The sequence below is a fragment of the Alternaria hordeiaustralica genome (genome assembly GCF_023758085.1).
Source record: "Alternaria hordeiaustralica strain BMP 2776 chromosome Unknown scaffold_14, whole genome shotgun sequence".
Lineage (NCBI taxonomy): Eukaryota > Fungi > Ascomycota > Dothideomycetes > Pleosporales > Pleosporaceae > Alternaria > Alternaria hordeiaustralica.
In genome coordinates this window covers 1-18,650 of record NW_026056786.1, presented here as the reverse complement: position 1 = coordinate 18,650, position 18,650 = coordinate 1, and the positions used below count along the sequence as shown (strand labels likewise).

General features: G+C 47.5%; 6 protein-coding genes across 6 annotated transcripts; 4 read left to right on the top strand and 2 right to left on the bottom strand.

Annotated features, from left to right (window-relative positions):
* Positions 1–613: 613 nt before the first annotated feature.
* On the bottom strand, positions 614–1,717 carry J4E84_006846 (uncharacterized protein; the record flags this gene model as incomplete). The annotated part of the gene is made up of 1 exon (XM_049389433.1): positions 614–1,717. The coding sequence occupies one exon, from the start codon at positions 1,715–1,717 to the stop codon at positions 614–616; it is 1,104 nt and encodes a 367-aa protein (XP_049242626.1).
* Positions 1,718–2,246: 529 nt separating this feature from the next.
* J4E84_006845 (uncharacterized protein) lies at positions 2,247–3,003 on the top strand (the record flags this gene model as incomplete). The annotated part of the gene is made up of 2 exons (XM_049389432.1): positions 2,247–2,328; positions 2,378–3,003. The coding sequence occupies 2 exons, from the start codon at positions 2,247–2,249 to the stop codon at positions 3,001–3,003; spliced, it is 708 nt and encodes a 235-aa protein (XP_049242625.1).
* Positions 3,004–3,395: 392 nt separating this feature from the next.
* On the top strand, positions 3,396–4,673 carry J4E84_006844 (uncharacterized protein; the record flags this gene model as incomplete). Its single annotated transcript, XM_049389431.1, has 2 exons — positions 3,396–3,441; positions 3,490–4,673. 2 exons carry the CDS (start codon positions 3,396–3,398, stop codon positions 4,671–4,673), a joined length of 1,230 nt encoding a protein of 409 aa, XP_049242624.1.
* A 22-nt stretch (positions 4,674–4,695) lies between these two features.
* Positions 4,696–6,980, bottom strand: J4E84_006843 (uncharacterized protein; the record flags this gene model as incomplete). Its single annotated transcript, XM_049389430.1, has 2 exons — positions 4,696–4,832; positions 4,901–6,980. The coding sequence occupies 2 exons, from the start codon at positions 6,978–6,980 to the stop codon at positions 4,696–4,698; spliced, it is 2,217 nt and encodes a 738-aa protein (XP_049242623.1).
* A 2,813-nt stretch (positions 6,981–9,793) lies between these two features.
* On the top strand, positions 9,794–11,015 carry J4E84_006842 (uncharacterized protein; the record flags this gene model as incomplete). Its single annotated transcript, XM_049389429.1, has 3 exons — positions 9,794–10,048; positions 10,102–10,490; positions 10,547–11,015. The coding sequence occupies 3 exons, from the start codon at positions 9,794–9,796 to the stop codon at positions 11,013–11,015; spliced, it is 1,113 nt and encodes a 370-aa protein (XP_049242622.1).
* A 1,422-nt stretch (positions 11,016–12,437) lies between these two features.
* Positions 12,438–14,005, top strand: J4E84_006841 (uncharacterized protein; the record flags this gene model as incomplete). The annotated part of the gene is made up of 2 exons (XM_049389428.1): positions 12,438–12,490; positions 12,547–14,005. The coding sequence occupies 2 exons, from the start codon at positions 12,438–12,440 to the stop codon at positions 14,003–14,005; spliced, it is 1,512 nt and encodes a 503-aa protein (XP_049242621.1).
* Between the last annotated feature and the right edge of the window lie 4,645 nt (positions 14,006–18,650).

Here is an 18,650-nt window from a genome sequence, read left to right as displayed (position 1 = left end):
AGCTACGTACGCGACGCATCCACTGTACCCGACCTCGAGCTTCAAGAACTTCGAGATCTTCATGATCCTTCTTATCATCCAGAGATTCCCAGGCTAAGCCGGAGTCATCATGTCGTCACGCAAGACATGCATGACCCTGGTCACCAGGCAGCTCTGGGAATCGTGCGATTCGATCACTTTTCAGCTACCTTATATACCCATATCTGCTTCCTTGTAAAGCAGAAGCGTGAGAAGCCGGAGGATGTCAATGTGGAAGAGCAAACCATAGTACGAAGCAACGGAGTTGACTTGCGCGCCGAGACTAATTTGTAATAGGGAGATGTGGTTTACCACGTTGAGCAGAAGCCAAACCATGTGTATTGGGTACTTCTTCTTCAGCAGGTTGGCGAAAGCACATTCAGGCGCGTAGGAATGGGAACTTTCCTGCCGGTCGCGTACGAAGCTTTGCAAGTCCAAGTTCAAGAGTTTGAAATCGTATAGGCTCTACAGCCTACAACAGCGTTGAACAGGAAGATCGCATACGTTTGAGAGCAATGTAGAAGTCTAGGTCATCTAATTTCCATTATGGTATCTTCGCGTCCCTCATATCTATACTACAGCGCCTAACCCCCCCTCACATCTTCATCCCCCCAACCCTCCCCTTCTCCGGCTCCCCCTCCTCATTCTCATACAGCGGATTAACCTGCACCTCCCTCAACCACAGCCTAAACGACTTATCCAACGTCTTCGCATTCATAACCGCACAATCCTTGACCTCCTGCGCACTCAAATACGACACCCCCTCTGCATCACCCCCCGCAATCGCAATCGCCCTTTGTAGCAATATACAGTTTTTCTGCGTGTATATCGCCCGGTACACCGCTTCCTCGATGCTAGCGCCGAAGGTTGTGAAGCCGTGCTTGTGCTGTAGTACGACGGGGTTTTCGGGGGAGAAGCGGGAGGCGAGGGCGGCGCCGAGGGATGCGTTTTTGATGAGGAGGTCATGTTCGGAGGGCGCTGACGTTCCACGGAGACTGTCCATTGTGAATACCCTAGCACCGCCCAGGCCCATGAAACCCGCCATGTGGAACACGGGTCGAACAGGATGCGGCTCCATCGTGCCATGTCCTACAGTAAAAGGGATAACGTCCTCGGAATGCGAGTGCACAACGCAGTTCACCTTGGGAAACTTCCGCAGTATCTCCCCGTGGATATACCGCTCGCTGTATCCCTGCGGCGCGTCGGCGTCCACGGGCGAGGAGTCCTTCACCCAGTACGATATAAAGTCGCTCATGTTCTTGACGAGGGCTGGGGCGCCGGGATCGTAGCCAGCGATGATGTATTGTTCCTTGTTGAGCGGGTGTCTTACGGAGATATGGCCGAATGCGTCGACGAGGCCGTGGTGGTGCAGGATGTGGTTTGCGCGGATGAGCAGGCGCAGTTGCTGCTGGAGCTGTGGTGGAATGGACATCTTGTGTGCTCGCGACTTGCGCTCTTTGGGCTGCGGCTGTGTGGGCGTAGGCGGGCCTGTTTTGAGCGACTCTGCGTTGAGGGACTCGGCTTTCAGCGATTCGGTCCGCGCTTCTTCGATGATGGATAGTTCGCGTTGTTTTGAGGGTCGGAGGTATTCTTCGGGTTGGGCTGCGTGGAGGGGATGCGATGCTAAGGCGCGTGGATGCGTTGCTTCGGCGGCGTCCCGTTGGGTCTGTTGAGCGGCGCAGTAGTTGCAGAGTACCATTTGTGTGTTCAGCACTTGCGGGAGTGCATTCTGCTGAGTACAAAGGCCGCTTGCCTCGTCTTATGGGTCTCGCGAGCGATGTTTCAAGGTGGCGATGGAAATAGTAGTCTTTGAAACCGCGGATGCCTTGGAGTCGCTAGCACTCTCTCTAGATCTTCACCTGCGTCGCGAGCTTGGTGGTTTCGCCTGGGTGCGATGTGCGACGATGCGAAAGATGGATGACGCTTTGCGCCTGGCGTGCGCGATGCTGCTGCTGCATCGTGACATGGTGGTGGATGGGTCGCGGAGGTGTTGCGGGGATGCAGCCGGGTCATTGGGCGCTCGTGAGGGGATCCGATCTTCTAGCGCCGTTAGCCTTCCCGCCCGCGACAGCCCTATCCCTCACTCGCCCCACATCGCGCGGCCCCCATTAACCTTCAAGTCCGCATCTTGAAACGGAACACCGCAAACTCTCAGACTCGCGACGTCGACCGTGTCTCATCAACTCTGTTAGGAGATTGTTCTTGATCGCCACGTAGCCTCGCTCAAGATGGCCGCCCAATACGTGCTGGCTGGCCTAGCAGCCACAGGACTGGCCTTCTGGTATGACTTCAAGAGCTGGCAAAGCTTTGGTTCGCGACCCTCCCAGCCTGTGTGAATGCGATTGCTGAGTCGCCGCAGGAACTGGTGGCACGCCTCCAACATTACAAGGCTACATCAAGATCCGTCGATGGGGACTCTACCTGCTCTACACGCGCCAGAACCTGCTCGATGCATCTCCAATTCCCGACACAGGCGCGTCTTACATCAGTCCTCAGAAGGTGCCGGAGCGCGTTGGCAGTAGACCGGGACTTACACGCTGGACACTACCACAACGCCAGTTTCCCGAGAAGATAACACCGGGCGCTTCCACGACTCTTCACGATCTCATGCGCGAGTTTGCGGATACAAAGGCGTACTCGGAATACATCGAGACGAGGCCGAGCAAGACGGAAGGCGGTACTGGACCTGCCATCTACGTCAAACCAGACGTCAAGACCATTAACCCCGTCGCGCACAAAATCTTCTACGAGGTCGCGCACGTGCATCCGGCAGAGAACTCGCTCCATGTGTATGTAAGCCCACAAGACGCGAGACTGGTGATGAGAAGGGGCTGGGGACAGCGCTTTCCAGTGACTTGGTTGGCACCGCCGAGCTGGATCATGGTGTATGCGCCGAGGAACGAAGAGGAAGTGGAGACTGTGAGGGAGATCGTCAGGGCTGCAGTATGTCATGCTGTCGGGATGAATGTCGATGCTGGAGTTTGACCGAGCGGAGGCGCGACACGCGGAGGTCCTACACATGGTCGGTATAGCCGAGCGCAATTATCCAACCCATTTCATGACTATACTTCTCGGAGACGTTCAAGACCCATGCGTGGACTGTGTTGCGTTCGATGTCTGGGCACGGCACTGGAGAGGAGAACCGACGCCGGACGCTAGTAACGACGGCGCCCGCCGCATCCGCCGCATCTGCATCGCATCCCCCACTCTCTTGCGCTAGCTTACACATGTCGCCCGGCTTGAACGACCCTGCAGCATGGCCTCGATCCGGCATGCAATGTTAAGACCGCTGATGCCGCGACCCAGCGTCTCTCGAACCTGACATTGTATCTTGCCTCCACCGTACACTTCTCACCCCCACACCGCATCCATCCAACATGGGTAGCGTCGACACCAGTATGAAGGTCATCGTCATCGGCGCCGGTGTGTAACCAGTCCCCCAGCACAACAAACTCCTACTAACACACCAAGGCCCCGCCGGTTGCGCGCTCGCTCACGGCCTCAAAAAAGCCGGCATCTCCTTCAACATCTACGACAAAGGCGCCGACGTCTACCGCCATCGCCACTGGGCCTTCACATTAGGCTGGGCACGACCATACCTCTTCGACCTCATCCCAGAAGAGCTCAGCGCGCAGATCAACTCATGTCAAGTCGACCCGTACGTCGACTGCGCCGCGCTGGGTGAAGATAGGATTGTTATTTATAATGGCCAGACGCGAGAGGAGGCGTTCGCGTTCCCGATACCAAAGGCGCGCGAGATCAATATTAGAAGACTGCGCATGCTGTTAGCCGAGCAATTGGATGTCAAGTACAGCAAGAGCTTCTCGCACTACGAAACGACGGAAAGTGGCGGAGTGAAAGTATATTTTGACGATGGCACAACCGACACCGGCACCATCCTCATCGGCCTCGACGGCGCCATGTCAAAAGTGCGCCGCTGCCTCCTCCCCCACTCCGGCACCATGGACACCCTCCCCTTCGCCCTAATGAACTTCAACGCTTCCTACACCGCCTCCCAAGCCCATTTCATCAAAGAACACCTCCACCCACTCGTCGACATCGCGATTCACCCCGCCGGCCACTACATCCGCGCAAACGTGCTGGATATGCCAGACGAGAAAGACGCGAGTACCTGGACGTTTCAGATCCTGTCTACCTGGCCGCTGAAGTACGTCGAAGACCACGACAACGAAGACGAGCGGTTGGAAAGGCTTAAAGCGCATGTGAAGCGCGATGGGTGGGCGGAACCGTATAAGAGTGCTATTGAGTGGATACCAGAAGATACGCCCGTGCTGCGCGATCAGCTCAAGATATGGAAGACGGTTCCGTGGGATAATCACGACGGGAGGGTTACGCTGTGTGGCGATGCGGCCCACGCCATGACCTTCCACCGCGGGCAAGGTGCTAACAATGCTTTTTACTCTGCGCATTGCCTTGTTGAAGCGTTGAAGAGCGTGCAGAGTGGGAGCGCGAGCTTGAAAGATGCGGTCACGGCTTACGATGAGAGTATCTGGAAGAGAGGCGCGAATGAGGTGCAGATTAGTAAGGCGCAAACGTTCTTCACGCATGATGGGTTGGAGGAGTTTGTTAATAGTCCGGTTATGCGGTTGGGGACGAAACCTAGTCACGCTGCGAGGACGGAGGGGTATCAGTAGATTTATGGTGGACTAGACTAAATCACGCAAGACCTGCTGCCTTGGCTGCCTCTGCCCACGAGGGGTCTCTATGCCGTCTCGCGTCATCTTCTGCTATCTCTCGGCTTGACCGCTTGCGTTTCAAGTTTGTGGCATTCGGCAACAGCGCGTTGCCAGGATCTGAACACTGTTAGCTTAGAGCCCTTCAGTCAATCGATCGCGAATCGATAGTTATGCTGCATCCCTACCTTGTTGCGCTAACGAGATGTCTTGAACACCCTGCAGAGCTCTAAGCCCACCCTCGAGGACCTTGAGTTTGGCAGTCCACCGCTTTCTCTCCCCGGCAGCTTCTTCGCTCTCGGAAGCCAACGCAGTCACTGCCGTATCGTCCAGGTCGATGACGTCAGCTGGCGAGAACAAAGTCGGAAGCTCTTGGATGAAACATGCTTCGACGGCGAGCACCGCGAAGTCGTCGATGAGTCTCTTGAGGGCGACTTTATAATAAGCCTCCATGAAATCGGTCGCAGTAGAGCTGGCGTAACTATTCATGTTCGCTTCCGTCTTGGCGAGCAGAGTGTTGACCAACGTGTCCACGTTAATGTGAAGTTTGACGGTGCCCTTGCCGCTGTGGTCGTCGCCGATAACTTCTTTCAGTGATTTCCTAAGCTCTCGGGATTGTCGTTGGCTCTGCGCCTTCTGCACGTTGTCCGTGAGGTAGTGGTTGTACGTGATTGGGTGGCTAGTGTCGTGAGGTGTAAGAAGTTCCGCAACTTTGACGCGAAGCGCATCGGTCAGTTTCGCCAATCTGACAGTGATGTATTGCCTTGAGATGCCAGTTCGCGTTGTTTCGTCGCACACGTGGTCCAGTGCCGTGCGAGCTAAGACATCGGCAGCACGGATGATGACCTCCAGGCAGTCATCGACAAGCTCCGGCCACAGCTTTCGCTGTTCGTGGAACAACTGCCCGACAATAAGCGGATCGAACGTGCCAGGCAGTTCCCGACCTCTGCTTCGTTCCAGAAGTTTGTTCACCTTGATGATGTAGTCTGCGCGATACATCTGGCGCTCGGATAGAGGTTCAGTCGGCACTTCGTCTATGATGGTGATAGCATGGCCTTCTTTGCGCATGTTGGCGGCGAAATCTATCAGGGTAGTCTGGAGAACAGCTCGCAAGCGCCGCTGGTAACCCTCATCGGTAGAAGCGTCACCAAAGAAAGGGTCTGAGTATTGCCCGTCGACCGCAGCTCTGAGGAGTGAAGTGAATGACTCGCTGGCCCGTAGAAGGTACCGGCGCTGCTCATGTGGTGTGTCACGGGATGAGCCAATGGCGTTGAGTCGTGTCGTACATTCCCCAATACCGCTCTTGATCTGCGCAAGCACGTCAGGGAGTTGTGCGACGATATGGTCCTTGAGAATCTGGCTGAGCCTCGGCTTCAAGCTGTCAACTCCAGTTTGATCTGCTGAAAGCTCCCGCCAGACTCCGGCTGCGAAAAAGAGAGCTTCGGCTGTGTCGCGCTCTTTCGTAGTCGCATCCCTCGAAGCGTAATCCCGGTTACGAAGCACATGCCATCCCAATCGAAATTTCACGTCCTTATTTTGAGCCAAGTCAAGATAGAATCGCTCCATGTCAGATCCCTTGTCGAGCGTGTCCGGCTTGGTGATCAGTCCAAGGGTACGTTCTCCGGCTGGGTCGATATCGCGCGAATACTTGGTAATTGACTGGTTGTTGAAGTCATTTTTGGCAGATACGACGGCTAGTATGATGCTGCGTGGATTCATCATGTACGAGAGCACGAGCGACTTTACCGTTTCGGCATCTGTATCTGATTGAGCCCGACTTCCAGCTTGGAACAGGCCGGGTAGATCGACAAGGGTAAGGTGCGGTTGCTCGCGTCCAGATAGCTCCAGGCGAAGAATATCGGAGCTGAACACTTTACCGCCTCCTTCGTTGATACCCATCGCTTCTTTCGCTGCCTCAATCACTGGCTCAAGATCTAACCCTTCCAATGCGGCGGAATAGTGGAACTCGCGCAGCTTCTCGAGATCATCTTCCGAGCGATCCTTCTCATGTGAACCAGGGACGATGCTGATCTTGATCGGTGCTTCCGGGCCGCGTCGAAGAATCAGCTCAGTCGCGAACCTGGTACAGAGGTTATCCTTGCTGGGGAACTTGACGCCGGATACCGCTTCCAGCACAGAGCTCTTGCCGGAAGACTGCTCGCCGCATACGATGATCTCAGGAAGGTTGATGTATCGATTGATGCCATGTGATCGGAGATTGTCGACAAGGTCCAAGAGATCTCTCGTTTCAGTAGATTGCAGAGACATGCTTGGTGAGTTGTAAGTGCTTCGTTCCACGTCAGATATAGAGCAGCGTCGCAAATCGAAGTTTGCTGTTAGCACAAGGTGCGCGAAAGCGTAGAGAAAGTGCAAAGAGTGATTGTGATGCAAAACAAAGGCATAAGTAGTCAGTGTCGCGTCTCGAACAAGGCAGAATCACTTGCAACATGCCGTATTTGCCTGTCATTGCCGTACATGAAGGCGCAACCTACCCGTGGTGGCATGACATCGCTCCAATAATGGCCTACCACGTCTCCCTTCTGCGACGCATTTGTCTGTCTTCAACTCAAGATTCAGCGTGCAGTGGGAAAATACAGGCAAGCATAACGCAAGTGATGCGCCTGGCGCGATGTACGGCTTCAGAACGCGGCAAGATCATCGCAATGTGAGGCGGTGAAGAAGGCGATGATAGTTGGTGACGCGACGGCCCGACGCTGATACCGTACTCTTCTTTGAACCCGAACGGCTGCGCTGCGGATAACGAAGCATTGATGCGCTATGGACGTCGCAATTGTTTGTCGGCATGCTTGATGCCGGCGTTGGATTGCGGCACACCTTGGCCGGCTGCAGGAAAGAGCGCCTGCCCGATGTGACACGGAGCCTGAGAACTGCTGGAGGCAGCAGGCTGCGTCGCGTCATCGGCCATCGGAAGATGCCGCAGTGTGTCCGTCACCCTTGCGCGGGCTGGCGACTGTGGGAGCTGGCGTAGTCACGATCCTGATGGGCCTCAAAGTTGTTGTTGCTCACCTGGAGCGTGTGCGCGGGATGGCGCCTTCCTGTCCGAAGGCCGCTAGACCCGGCAGCTTTACCCGAACAGTGTTAGCACTCGGTGCCCCGGGGCCGCGAACACGGCATGCATCCTTTCGGTCAACGACTTCAGTTTGATTGCTCTCCGTGATGTTGATCTTCTCTTCCGACGTGTCCTTTGGCCCACCACGCGAAACCGCACCTGCGACATAGCTTCGTTTCGTGAGACTGCAGAGACATGCCGTAGTCTTGTTGGTTTTGTCCTGAGTCAAACGTAGGGCAACGTAGGCCGCACGTCTGTTTGGTGTTTTATCTGTACAGGTGCAGAATACACAAAATAAGCCTATGGTTGTTGTAAGTTCTGGGAATGCAAAGATGCGTCGATGGGCTGCGAATGAGCGTATGCATCAGGCGAAATTTCCACGGCTTGTGTAAGTATGAACTGCCTGGAGCCTACAATGTGTAAGCCTTACAACCAAAGGAGAGTGCGCATAGCTACCGCCAGTGGCGCAGCGCTGCTCAAATGACAGCTTACCACGTCTCGCCCTGGAATGCATCTGTCCGTGTTTCGCCCCAGATCGCGGCGCGAGACGTCGCGTTCGAGCGCCACTTCATTGCCATCAATCTGCAGCGCGCCTGCATCAGCGATGATCAGCGATACGACGAGTGGAAGAAGGCTTCAAAATTGAGGGACGCGACGGGCAGGGGATCATCCCGCGGGTTCCAGAACAACCCCAACGACTGTTCTTTGAGCCAGGTTTCAGCTATTCGCCATCGATGCAGCAGTTGCTAGTCACTATGACAGGTCCAGAACGTGGGAGTGCATGTTGGCAGTGCCAGGCTGCAGCGATCCCACAGCGTGGCATCGCACGCTGACTTGTTCGCCGACGTAGGCAGTGGCGTCGGGGTACCGCAGGATATCGCAAGTATTAGGTCATCGTCGTGCTTGTGGCGGCCTTGAGAAAACGTCTCTTCTCACGTATGAGGTGGTGAAGTCAAGGTTACGCCCATGGCGGGGGCGTTCCTGTCGGGCGCGTCAAAGGGGCCGCTAGCTAGATTCAGCCTAACCCGAACAGGTCTGCCCAACCCGGCGAACATCGTCCGGATCGCGTAACCCCCGTTTCCGATTTACCACCATCAGCCCGCTGTCACTCTGCGGCGTCGATTGCCTCTTCCGCGACCTTCCACCCACCGCGCGAATCAAAATTTGCGATACGGCTTCATTGATGTGCTCCCGGCGTCTCGCGTTGCGCAGCCACCCGCAGCTCATGACCACCCATTCCACAATCGCAAAGCCCGCGAACATGAATCCCTTGCATACCTTCGTCCTCTGCTTTGAAGCCCGGCGTCGGGCATCACTTCCCAAGGATTACTGACCAGGGACATACGACACGCTTGAATTGACAGCGGCAGCGTTGAAGCGGCGTGCATTACAGACAGCGGACTTCGGGAATAAGCTGCAAGTGTCATCGAGAGTACCATTTTTGTTCGCACATATTTGCGATTACCTCTAACATCAGGAAGTCGTGTCGCACACTCGCGATCACATCAAAGTGTTAGCAAGACGTTACGATACATTCGAGATGCTCGATGTTGGAGTTATCAACAGATGCGGCTCAAGCGGCAGTTCCTGGTGAGGCCGCGCAGATCTAGATCAGCCACATGGAACCGACCAAGAACACTTGGAACCACTCTCCCGGAGATTGGCCCAGTTTCCAGCCTTCCGTGGGTTTTCACCGAGCTTCGCGATTACCAAGCGATCAAGTAGCATCACGTCAAGCCATCGTAATCCGAGTCAGGGTCCAGCCGCTGTGGAGACGGATCGTGGATCATCCATGGATTTCTCGCGTGTTGCCCGCCTTAAGGAAAATCCTTCACCGACACAGGCCATTCTCCTGTCCCTGCATGCATGGCGCTCGTATCGAGGTCTTGTTCCAAGTCTCGTCAACCCCTATGGAAAAGGACGCGCCGAAGGTTGGACAGAATAATAGCCGTCTCCCCGCATGTGGGTTCAGAGTTGGTCCGATTTCTGAACCACATTTCCACCGACAACCATGCCGCGAGATGATCGATCCGGAGAGTTCACCGGTGTCTTGGGCTTCTTCATCTGTATTTGCACCCTGCTAGTACTGCTTCGATGCTACTGCAAGCTGGTCCTCGTGAAGAACTTCGCGGCCGATGACTACTTCTCTGTCCTTACCCTGGCAGCCTTCTTGGTCTATTGTAGCTCCGCGCTGCTAGGTGTCCAAAATGGGACCGGGAAGCGACGATATCTCATACCGGATGAAAAGTATCCCATCGGTATGAAGGTGTGTAATACCACGTCCACAGTATATTCCATGAGGCTAATAACTCGAACCAGTGGTGGTGGACTTGCGAGCCCACATACGTTGTTACGAATATCTTCCTCAAGATGAGCATCGGCATCTTCCTTCTGCGCATTGCCCAGGATAGAACCCATCGCATGATTCTTTGGATCGCCCTCATCGCCATCCAAGTATACAGCGTGTACTTCTTCTTTGTCTTCACCTTCCAATGCTGGCCTGTCTCGTTCTTCTGGGAACAGTTCCGCGGCGGCAAAGGACATTGCATCCCCTCTAGGTTCGTCGTGAACTCGTTCTACGGCTACTCTGCACTGTCCTGTGTCACGGACTGGACTTTCAGTATTGTTCCAATCTTCATCGTGCACAACTTGCAGATGGACAAGAGGAAGAAGATGACGGTGGTTGTTGTACTCGCCTGCTGCGCTATGTAAGCTCATTACGCCTCTAGAGTCCTCCTTGCATCGTATGCTAACTCAACACCAGTGGCTCCACCGCAACAGTCGTCCGCATCCCATTCATAAACGGCCTCAACGATATACCCGACTTTCTATACACTACCACCGACGTCGCGATATGGTCTACCGTCGAAACCGGAATCGGCCTTGCGACCTCCGCCGCCGCCACGCTCCGTCCCTTGCTCCGCCAGGTGTTTGGTGAAATTTCGACGCATGATAGCGCCTCTCGTAAGCACTCGCGCATGTGGAATTCCGCCCACCCTTCACGATCAGGGTACCTGGAACAAGGAAGCCAGCACGGCGGAAACGATATCCAGCTCAGTAATCATGATTCGAAACATCATACTGTCCACGTCACCAGCGGGAATGCGAGTCCGAGTGGCAGTACGATCGAGTTGAACATGGAGTGGGAGCAGGATAAATACAATGCGACGGCTGATGCAGCTGCAGCGGGGCACAATGGGATTATGAGGACGGTGAAGATTACGCAGATGTAGAATGATGTTAACTTGTAATGGAAAGCTATGACAACCACCGTTATCGATTCACCGACTCACCAATGTACTCACTCAATCTCCCTCGCGAGAACAATACAGGTCCGAGCGCGGAGCCCAGAGCAAAGCTATTGCGCGAAGGAGGAGTTCGCTTGGGCATTGACACATTTCCTTGCCCCATCGTCTCTTCTGGATCATGCCGTATACCAAAGTAACACCTGCATGACCCAGCTTGAACGAGGTCCAGACCACAGTCCAAGCGAAAGGCGTACTCTTTGCTTTCTGCCCCGTTGTCGTCTGTGGAGATTGAACACTTCGTGAATTACTGCTCGCATCGTCAAGCTCACCCCTGTGGCGCAGAGGGCGGGCGCTAGTCGCGGCAGCCTAGCCCAAATGGTGCTGATCTTCGGCGGCTCCGCGAACATCGTACGGCTCCCACAATCTAGATCTCCTACATCCTCTCGACCAACATCACGACAGCTTCGAAAGGTCCATGGCTTTCCTATTGCGGCCTTCAGCTCATCGCATTGAGTTCGCTTTCGCGAGAGGGCCCCATTGACCCGCTTGTGGCTTTCGCGTGGTGTAGCTCTACTTTTTCGGTCGAAGCGGCGACCAGCACGACTGCGATGCAATCATGAGCGCCATAAATATCATCGCTATGGCCTTCGACATGAAGCATCGCGCACCCTGTCTTATTATCTCCTTCGTCGGACATTGTCTGGCAGCCCTTCTTTTCGACCGCCTCGTCATTCGTTCAGTCTCGCATCCATCACCATCTCACCAATAATTCTTAATACCTAATTCGGCATCATGCGATCGATTGTCCTTGCACTTCTTGCTGCTCTCCCCATTATCAATGCTGCTGTGAGCAGTCCGCGCATTTCCAAGACCGGCCGCTGCGGAAGCAGCTTTGGTCTGACGTGCGCCGGTTCCTCTTTCGGCAACTGCTGCTCGCAATACAACTACTGCGGCCAGACTTCCGCTCATTGTGCCTCCGGGTGCCAGTCGGGCTTTGGGAAGTGTAATGTCTCGCCCGTTCCGATCTCGGCATCTGCAAAGGTGTCAAAGGATGGAACTTGCGGCGGAAAGAGTGGCTTCACATGCTTGAAGTCTGCATTCGGCAACTGTTGCTCGCAGTAGGTCACCCTCGAAAGGCACGATATCACGTGGACAGCGCGCTAATCGCAACACACTTCCAGGTACGGATACTGCGGATCGTCTAACGCATACTGCGGCTCACGCTGCAACCCTGCTTTCGGTTCCTGCTCAGGTCCAGCTGCCGCCACTCCTGTTACCACGACGCGTTCATCGTCGACATCAACTCGCGTTGCCTCCACCGCTTCATCGACCGCCACGAAACCTGCTGCCCACAAGATCTCTACGAATGCGCGATGCGGAAGTGCCTACCAAGCGTCCCCCCTCGGAATGACCTGTGCTGGATCCAAATGGGGTGACTGCTGCAGTAAATACTCATACTGGTACGTTCGGCGATTACATACTCTATCACATGATACTGTATACTAATGCGCGACAGTGGAAGTACCGATGCATACTGCGGTAGCGGCTGCCAGCCAGGCTTCGGTAATTGTAAGCCTGCATCCTCGCCTGTCTCGTCCGCCTCGTCCGCTTCATCCGCATCGTCTTCGCCTGTGAAGGCCCCAATTGCACCGGCGAATGCGCGTCCAACCACGACTACACACGCAGATCCATCATCTACCCCGTCGTCAAGCATCGTGTCGTCTTCCGCTACCTCGTCCCAGGTCACCAGCGCATCGCTCGCCGACGCGGTTCCATCTTCTCCATCCACGATTCCGTCGGTCGAAAGCCTGTACCTAAGTACGTTTGCAACAAGCGCAAGCGCATCGGCTACCGCCGTGGAGAGCTCGTCTTCGCTGGACGCCACTTCAGAGTCAACAGCGGGCCCGGAGATTGAGTCTGCACCTCGCGAGTCTCCAGCCTCGCTCGCATCGTCAGAGGTCACCGCCTTGACGGACTCTGTCACCAGCTCTTCCAGCGTCCTAGCTAGCCACGTGGAGTCGCCTACCATTACTGCCGAGATTTTGAGCACAGCTGCATTGCCGCTCGCTACATCAGAGGTCTCTTCTTCGCAAATCGAGATTGTCTCTTCCGTCGCATCGACTACCGTGCTCGAGACGTCTGTCGAGCCGGTCACCACGCCCACGCCAGCATCCACTGAATCCCGGGTTGTACCGATGGAAATCGAGACCGAGACCATTTCCTCCACCGTTGCCCCCGTGATCAGCACGTCGCCATCGTCGGAGCTTGTCGCATCCACCGAAACCACCCCCACACCAACCGAAGAGACCGCAACGAGCTCAGTGGCCGAGACGCCGTCGCCACTCCCGGAGATACTCGCTTCCTCGTCCCCAGCGACTTCGAGCGTCGCGACATCCACCACGTCGGCCCCAGCGACCTGCAACACGCTCGCCGCGAGTTACAATCCATCTTTCGAAAGCGGAGCCATCGCACCCTGGACCAATACCTACGCCACCAATACTTTGTACGGCAAGACCGAGGTTCTTTCCGCTGATGTGGCACCCTTCGCGCCGCTCGACGGATCACATGCGCTTTACACCACGTTGACCAATCGGTACACGGGAGCCCAGGTGTGGAGGTTCACGCTCGACAACGTCTACATCCCAGCCGGCAGCAACTACAACTGTACGGTCGGGTTCAAGATAGTTCAGGCCGACAATCGCCCAAGATACACCGTGCAAGCCCGTTTGTATATCGATAATCAACTCGTGTACCATCCGCAGAACGGTGCGTCGAACGGTTTGTTCACGGGGTTGCCGACGAGTCCAGAAGCGGCTGTTTGGAACACGGTAGGCGGTTCGGGAGTCGCGAATGCACAAGACCAGCATACCGTTTTAGTTCTCGTTCTCTTCAACAATGCCAACATTCTCGCTGCGGGAACGACTTTCGCGATTGATAACCTGCAATGCTTCCCGACAGGGCAATGCGCGATGTAAATAGATATAGACAAGTAGCAGGATGCAACACAAGATAATTGAATTACCTTCGCACAAACTCCTTTTAATTATCTTAGGCTTGCGTATACCTTTCTTTAGACAGAACTTAAGAGAAATAGAAAAAGCTTCTATCTACTATTAGAGTTAATTCTATAACGTATATAGTAATATTATATATAATACTAGGCTACTTTATTCTCTATAAAGTAGAGTCTTATATCTAAATAACTTAATATAGAAGTATAAAAGCTAATTAGTTAAGTCTATAAGATCTAATTAGCTATTTAAAATAATATAATTACCTACTATAGTAGATATATATAATATATTATATTAGGTTACTATAGTAGCTAAGAGGTAAGAAATATTAAAACTTTAGATTATCTAAAGAGTTAGTATTTTGTATAAGCTTACTATAGTAGATAAATATAATATATTATATTAGGTTATATTAAAGTTAGAGAGTAGTTATAATTATCTAATTATAGATACGTAATTACTTAGCTCTTAGATATATAGCTAGAGATTTTATTCTAACTTTCTTTTATAGTAGAATAATTATAATATACTTAATTATCTCTAATTATTAATTATCTCTAGCTCTAATAGTTATAAGTCTAGCTACTTAATTATAGAAGTAATTTCTACTATATTTAAAGCTTACTAGAAGATAGATTAATTAATTTTATTTCTACTCTACTCTTTCTAAATATTTTATAATTAGAACTTTTTCTATATAATTACTTACTTACTATTTACTTTTTTATTATTCTCTAACTCTCTATATTAATCTTATACTTCTACTTTATAAATATAAGTAATTATAATATAGCTATTATAGCTATAGATATACTTCTTAAGTAGTAATCTAACTAGAATATCTAGTCTATACTTTTTAAGTAATACTATAATAAGAAAGATATCTAGAAAGATATTAATTCTAATCTTCTAGATATTAACTATATAGATACTTAAGAAGTTTTCTATTAGAGTTAACTCTATTATATATAAAATAATATTATATATAATACTAGAATACTCTATAACTCTATTATAGCTTCTAAAGCTATAGCCTTTTATATTATATAGTATAAGATATATAGATTTTAACTTAAGTTTAATATATTCTTTTTTCTTAGCTTATTTATTAAACTATATTTTATCTATATTATAATATAAACTAGTAATACTAATATTTATTAGATAAGTAACTACTAATTAATATAGAATATAAAAGATAGTAAAGTAATAGTATATTATCTAGTAAGAAGAGATAAATTATTACCTTCTAGGTAATAATTCTCTAGATCTACTTATACTTACGCTAGGTTAGGTTATATAATATTATCTAACTATTTAGAATATAAGTTTCTAATAATATTCTCTTTCTTAGCTCTAATTCTCTAGAATTAGATAGAGTAAGTTATTCTAAGCTAAGATAGGCTATTATATAGATTATTATTACGTAGTAGTTAAGATATATATTAGTAAATATAGAATACGCTATATTAGAAGAAAGCTATTTTTTAGACTTATTTTTACCTTTACTTAATAATTTTTTTACTTACTACTAAAATAGATAATATTAGAATATTATAGTAAACACTACTATCTATACTAGTAGCTAGCGTCTTATTAGTATTATATTAAGATCTTTTAGATTTTTTAACTATTACTTCTATACTAACTAATAATAATTAGATAAGTTTTTCTAATTTTAATATTTTCTACTTATAGCCTAGATAGTCTATAATAGCCTATTATAGGCTATTATAAAGTATTATAGATTACTAAGATATAACTAAGCTAATATAGTACTAGTAGATAACTATCTATATTATACTATCTATTCTACTTATATCTACGCTTACTTCTAATAACTTTACCTTATCTTACCTCTAGTAAACTTATCTAAGACTATTATAGTCTTCTATTAGAGTTAACTCTATTACGTATAAGCTAATATTATATATAAGCTAACGTTGTATATAAGCTAACGCTACGTATAAGATAATATTATATATAATATAATATTACGTATAATACTAGAATACTCTATAACTCTATTATAGCTTCTAGAGCTATAGCTTTTTATATTATACAGCGTAAGGTATATAGATTTTACCTTAAGTCTAATATATTTTTCTTTTTCTAGTCTATCTATTAAACTACGCCTTGTCTACATTATAATATAAACTAGTAACACTAATATTAGCGTAAATTCTACTCTTCTATAGATACCTAGGTATTAGAAATAATACTCTACACTTATAGCTCTCTTTACTCTACGCTAAGAATAATATATTCTATAAACTTATAAAGATTAAGTAGTAGCGTAGAAGTATATTGTTTTTAGCAGTGCTATTATTCTACTACTAGATCTATATTATCTTTACGTATATAAGCTACCTTCTCTTTTTTATATCTACTAAGTATTAATCTAAAATTAAGTATATTCTATAACCCTCTACTAGCTTCTTTAAATAGAATATATAGCGTAGATTACTATTTAGAGTAGTAAGAGCTAATAATTAGAAGAGATAATAAATACGTAATTCTCTTAGCGCGTTCTTAATAACTACTTATTCTAGCTTATAGTCTTAAATTGCGCTAAATAGCTACTTAGCGAATATATTACTAATATAGCTAATTATTAAAGTGCTATAATATATATATAGAATAAGGTATATATACTATTTTACTAGCGTAAGTCTAAGACTTACTATAGCGCGTCTTAGCGATTTAAACCTAGATAGAGCTACTTTTAGATCTCTTAATAGTTATTAGCTAGAACTAATACTTATAGTAGTAGAATATACTTTATATATACAAAACTAAGGTATATATATACGCTAAAGTTGTATTAATTAATAGCTACTAGTAATAATAGCTAAACCTAAAGATATTATAGAAAATTCTAAAACTTAATTTAAAAGTTAGACTAAGTTAACACTACTACTATTATAGTCTATAAAAGAAAGTCTACTATAAAGGCTATATTATCTATTAAAGTAGAAGCCTTCTCTCTGCTATCTACGTAACTCTTATAACTCTACTTCTAAGAAGTTAAATTTACTAAAGTAATAATAACTTATAAAGTTCTATTCTTTCTAAAAGAAATAAAAAACTTTGCGTAATATATACTATACTACTAGAGGTAAGATAGATAATAGATTATTCTATTTCTACACTTATAAAGCTCTCTAGTTAGTTCTTATACTATAGGCTAGCTCTTAACACTTCTAGAATCTATAATCTATATAGACTTAATAGAGCTAAGTTATATTATCTCTATTAACTATGTTAGATACTACGTATAGAAGTATAAGACTACTTTATCTATAGACTTAATATTAAGAAGCTTATCTAATATAATATTCTTATACTAAGAGTTATCTAATAACTAAATAGCGTATACGTCTAGTAAGAAGAATAACTTAGATATAGAGAAATACTTCTTAGAGTACCTTAGTAAAGTATTTAGGCGCTATTATTATAGATATAGAAGAGGTAAGATATTCTCTTTATAGAGGCGTTTATTAAGGTAGATATAAGCTAGCTTATACGCTAGTAGACTTAGTAGTGTTAAGAGTATATAATAATATTATAGAAAGTTATTATCTTAAGTAAGATTAATACAAACTACATACTACGTTTTATTAGAGGTCTTTAGTAAAGAAGCGCTTACTCTAGTTATATTCTTAAAAGTAGTTAGTAAATATAATATAAAGTCTAATACTTACTATATTTATAATAGTGTATATTCTTTTTATAATACTAGTATATAATATTTACTATAGTATATAGATTAGCTATCTATTCTAGCGTACGTAGTATACTACTATACCTCTCTTACTACTTATACGCTATAGTAGTATAGAGGTTAGTTCTTAATTATACTATACGCTATACGCTAAAGCGCTACTCTTACTACGTATAGACTACGTTATATAGGCGCTTTACGTGCGTGCGCTAATAGCACGTAGGTACTATACTTATAATTTTCTACTATTCTATTTCTACTACTTTCTAACTTATATAGTTACTACTTAGTTATAAATATTATTTCTACTTCTAGAGCTATAACGTTATAGAAGAGTCTATGTCTATAAGTTTAGTAGTAAACTATAGAGTTACTTTTCTATAAGAAGCTACTATATAGAGGTTAGATAGGTATACTTCTATCTACCTAGTAGTATAGTAGCTAGCGACTATAGCTACTTAGTAATAAGTAATCTTATATACTAGACTAAGCTACTACTTAACTAGTACCTATTAAAAACCTAGTGTATTACCTCTAGAGAAGAGCTATTAGCGTTAGTAGTGTTATTATTATTAGACGTGTTTAATCTTTAAAGTATACTTAAATATTAGTTATATTATATTAGCCTCTCTTAATAGTTATAAGATATTTATATTCTAATACTTAACTATACTAAGTTAGTATAAAAATATAAAAGGTTTACTTATTTACTAATACCTAGATAGTTACTAACGTTTGCAAGCTACAGCTCTACCTAGTAAGAGAGAAAACTAATAAGACAAAATATACTATAAGAAAGAAGTAAGTATATTCGGTTTAGGGTTAGGGTTAGGGTTAGGGTTAGGGTTAGGGTTAGGGTTAGGGTTAGGGTTAGGGTTAGGG